At 39.1% G+C, this 4,640-nt stretch overlaps 1 protein-coding gene across 5 annotated transcripts in view; it reads left to right on the top strand.

Annotated features, from left to right (window-relative positions):
- Window positions 1-4,640, top strand: part of piezo1 (piezo type mechanosensitive ion channel component 1 (Er blood group)) — a 105,275-nt gene that overhangs the window by 15,537 nt on the left and 85,098 nt on the right. For all 5 annotated transcript variants that reach the window (XM_008281503.1, XM_008281500.1, XM_008281502.1 and 2 more), the window contains exons 3-4: window positions 2,018-2,183; window positions 3,174-3,315. In XM_008281503.1, the coding sequence (XP_008279725.1) occupies window positions 2,018-2,183; window positions 3,174-3,315 (308 nt within the window). The remainder of the gene's footprint in view (window positions 1-2,017; window positions 2,184-3,173; window positions 3,316-4,640) is intronic.

Here is a 4,640-nt window from a genome sequence, read left to right as displayed (position 1 = left end):
ATCAGTGCTCACTCAGCCACAACCACACCCAGAGAGAGACAAAGAAAGAATCAGGAACAGAGAGAGGGAAGTAGAATGAAAGGAAGATAGCAGGCTCATCTCATTTCACTAATTTCAGCCTCCTTAGTCCTCTGACCCATGACACCAAAAATTGATGTTGGTGCATCATAACAAAGGAAATTTCATTTCGGCTAGATCGAGGATCTAGGTTTTTTCCACACCCGTGACATAAAAGTTGCGACACACAGCTGGAATATACAAACTATTTCAGCAGGATTACTGAAAAATGCATGTATTTGATATTCTGTTATATATAGGTCACTGTATTATTTTGTGTGCCATGACTAATTTAGACTTCACCACTGCAGCTGTGTGTTAAAAACAAAATAAAAATGTACAACATCTGTAAATTCTCATCACATTTTACTGTATTGCTACTTGAACCTTAAGAAAAACTATATACTATAGCATACATTCTTATCACTGTCCTGCTAATCTGACAGAGATCATGAAATACAGCTGTGAGGTGAGGAGGTCTCATTTTGTTAAAAACCTGTTGACTCGACTCCTCTCTCCTCGCCTCCTCTGCTCCAATCTTTGGTGGGAGGAACTAAAACGTGACATGAAGACTTGAGGAAATGAATCGAGAATGTGCAATGAGTGAAATGGAATAAGTTGACAGAACACGGCTGCCAACAAGGCAAAGGCTGGAGCAGGGCCTGACAGTACTGGGCTCTGTGGGAATGTTCTTACCTACACTAGTGTTCAAAGAAAGTGTATCACCTATTATAATTGTAATCATTGTTTGAATAACTGGAGTATTTGGCAAAATTTCTTACACATTGATTGACATGTGGCAGTGATGATGTAATGTTGCATAATCTATTACTTTCAGCTCTATGAGCACGCCCTGCAAGAGGTGCAGTTATTGTTAGTGTGTGTCATGTTGGGGCCTGGTAACCTTCAGCTACAATGGTCCTGTTTGCCAAAACGGTTGTATAAAGGTTGCAAATTCTCCTTTTGGATTTTCTTTTATACTACTTGTCAAACATTAGTTAGTTTTGCTTTAACCACTGTAATAATAAATATATTTTGTTTGTATTTGCATTTTGTTATATTGGTTATAAATGTAACATACAATCACGAAAAAAAGGGGTACATGTGAAATATTGTGGTAATGCACGCTCTTCAAACAGCCATGTATGCTGATATTGCTGTAGAGAATGAGTCTGAAATATGTCTGAAGAATTTTCTCAGTCGTATTTGGTTTAAAAAGTGTCTCAGCTCAGCTGTACTCGTTTCAACTTATTGTCTAAATTGGAATGACCAACTATCTACTATCAAGCAGTGAAGCTTGAAGTTCATTATTACATACACAGCAGGACTGACACATATTGTGTTTATAATATTTTGAACTCACTTATTTCCAATCATCTGGCTCATTCAGATAGCAGTTGTCATATTAGCTGTCAGTCTCTTCAATCCCTCTTACAGTAACATGTTCCCACAACTGTCTGACTTTGTTACCCTGTCACTGTGCTCAGTACCAAGCTCACTGAGTCATATTGAGGAGATAATACTTAATAAAACACATCACAAATATGGGAAGTTCATTAAATGGGGACCATTTTCTGCAGTGAAATACTGCACATTTGGTGCTAATGCATATTATTGAGTTAAAATAAACTACAGTTGTAATATCATAAATAATAGAGCTCTGTGGCACAGTGGAATAAAAGCTGTATCAGGTTTTGTACATACAAAAGCAAAGCATAAAATACCAATAGGTTTATTTATGTAGCACGTATTTTCCAGCTGCTTCTGGGGTTAAACTAGACAAAACACACCTCAGCTTTTTGTCTGACTGTGTAATACTCCAAAAAAGGATTTACAATAATGCCAAACTTCTTCTTTAAAAAAGTGTGTTTTGTTTTTATGGGACTTTTATTCATAATGTAGTATTTGACAGTACATTTACCTTTGTTCCCTCTGCCTCTCTCATCACTTTGTCTTCTAGGTCACACAGGCTGGTTTATCAAATCCGTATTCTGCACCAGTCTACTGTTTGTATTGGCTCATATCTGCTTCCAGACGGTTCTGTACACGTATCCTCCACTCAACAACGCCATAGGCGATAACTGCTCACAATGGGACACCATAACCAGACATATAGGACTGTCCAGGTATGTAACTACTGTTCTTGTCACTAGGGATAGCTCTTCATAAAGTCGCTGTATGTTGCTATTGTCATCCTGCAGGATGAAGATTGGCCTGATCAGACCTACCTAATAGTCCATCACAGATAAGAATCCGCCTGTACTTCTTGGTAATGAGGAGACCACCAATTATGACCAAATGCCAAACTGCATTTGGAAAAATAAAAACCTAAATTAACAAGGAAAGTCCTCCATGCTTCTCTGTTCTCTGCAGACACTCTTCTTTGCAGTGTTCGCCAGACATTTGGTGAGAAAAATTCTTTCCATGAGAGTCAAATATTTAAAATCTTGACTCATAGGTCCAAAGTACCTGCTGCCATTTTTTTTTGCCATTACCACGGTGTCACTGGTCCTGCCAGTTCTGAACTAATGGTTCTGTTGCATATCTTGTGATTTTAAAGGGGAGACACCTTGAAATGTATTTTGTCTGCTGCATTGTGTTTCATTGACTGTTCACTTCATTTCTAGCCCTCAACCTAACCCGTCTCCCACACCTGTGAGACACCTTGTTGAGGCACGGTGACCACCTTGTGCCTTGCTCCTTTGCTCACTGTTTGTTGTTGGATGAAAAGTTATTTATGTGGCAACATGGTTTTAGTGTTGACTTTCCTACACTGAGCTATGTCTGAAATATTCTCCTTATTCATTAAATCAATATTTCCTGTATAATAGACATTCAACACTTAGGTCAGGACTGACCAGCAAAATGAGAAATTGGACAATTATTAATCATTGTCATTATACAGCATCATTGACAGCTGTTGTGTTGAATGAGTGTTGCATTATGGGATTGTCACTTTCTAAATAGGGAGTGAGCCTGGTTTATTTTCCCGTCACTTTGATTAAGCCAATATGTTCTAACACACACACACACACACACACACACACACACACACACACACACACAAATGTTTGACCTCCCTTACTGACCTTGCCACATATGCATATTTGTTGTAGGCTTCCCTTGGATGATCCTTGGAGTGTGATACGCCTTCTGTGTCCTGACCTAGGTGTGTGCGTTGTTGCCTTGGTAACGATCCTCCTCTGCAGTAGGTTGGTCAGGAACAGAGAGATGTTGGCTGCTGCTAACATTACATCGGTGAGTCCCTGGATGTGTGAGTGTGTGTGTTTGAAATAGAGAGAGAAATTGAGCGATATGGCTGTGTGGTTGGCTAAAATCAAAGTGGGCACAGTGTTTGACTACAGGTGTGCTGTCATATGAAGTGACAGTCACAGCTAACAAAGTAAAGTTTAACAGTTTATTCAGGTTTAATACAAAACAGGGGTATCAAACACCGCAGGTCTGACTAATAGTACAATAGCAACGACAAAAGGAGATGAGCACTGCGCTACAATAGACAAACTGACACTGAGAAACTACGGAGGCCAAAAGGGACAAGACACAGGATACGCGAATTATGGGAAACTGGGCAGACTTAATAATAAGTTCAAATTTATTATTTGTCCCCGAGGGGCAATTTGTTATGCAGCAGCTTACACAAGCGTTCACAATAAACAACAATAAAAACATTAAAAAACACAAATTAAAAGAAATGTTTTTAAAAAAATAACTAAAAGACACAATAAAAACATTTTTTAAAAATTACAAAACTTAAAAATTACACAAAACACAAGACAGTCAGGGACATTAGCAGCAATCTTGGTCATTCATTCAGTCAGGTGTATTCGGTGCAAACAGTCAGCAGCAGCAAGGCAGAAGAAGTCAAGTAAACAGGTTAAAGTGCAGCACAGTGCATTACCTCCTCCTCTTCTCAGTGTTTATAGCTCAGATGTAGGTAGGCACAAACGAGAACTTGTACCTGTTTTTTTTGGCCTCGGGTACTGCCAGACGAAGGCTGGAGGAGAGCAACTTATACTCCTGATTGAGAGGATGAGTAGCATCCATAAGAATCAACTGAGCTTTCTTTTTAACTTGTGTATTAAAGATGTATTCAAGACTATTAAAACACACCCCAGCTACTTTAGAGGCTACTTTTACTATCCTCCCGAGGGAGTTCTTGTCCTTGTTGCCAAGGTTACCATACCAGCATATAATTGAAAACGAAGTAATTGACTGGATGAAGGAACAGTGGAAGAGCTTCATCAGGGACCTATCAACCTGAAACTTGGTGAGCTTTCTCAGACAGAATAATCACTGTTGACCTTTTTTAACCAGCATTTCACAGTTTAAGTCAAGCTTCAGTTTATTGTTGATTACAGTACCCAGATATTTGTAACTAGGTACCAGTTTCACTGGCTCGCCATGGACCATACTGCACTGAGGTGCTGGGGGAGACCGTCTAATATCAATGCAGATCTCTTTTGTTTTAAAAACATTGATTTGAAGGAAAGCTTCTTTGCACCATAATATAAAATCATCAAGAACCTGCCCATGTCCAACTTCATCATCATCGAGCAGGCTGA

Source organism: Stegastes partitus, unplaced genomic scaffold (genome assembly GCF_000690725.1).
Source record: "Stegastes partitus isolate 25-593 unplaced genomic scaffold, Stegastes_partitus-1.0.2 Scaffold235, whole genome shotgun sequence".
NCBI classification, from domain to species: Eukaryota; Metazoa; Chordata; class Actinopteri; family Pomacentridae; genus Stegastes; species Stegastes partitus.
This window is presented reverse-complemented; position numbering and strand designations above follow the sequence as displayed.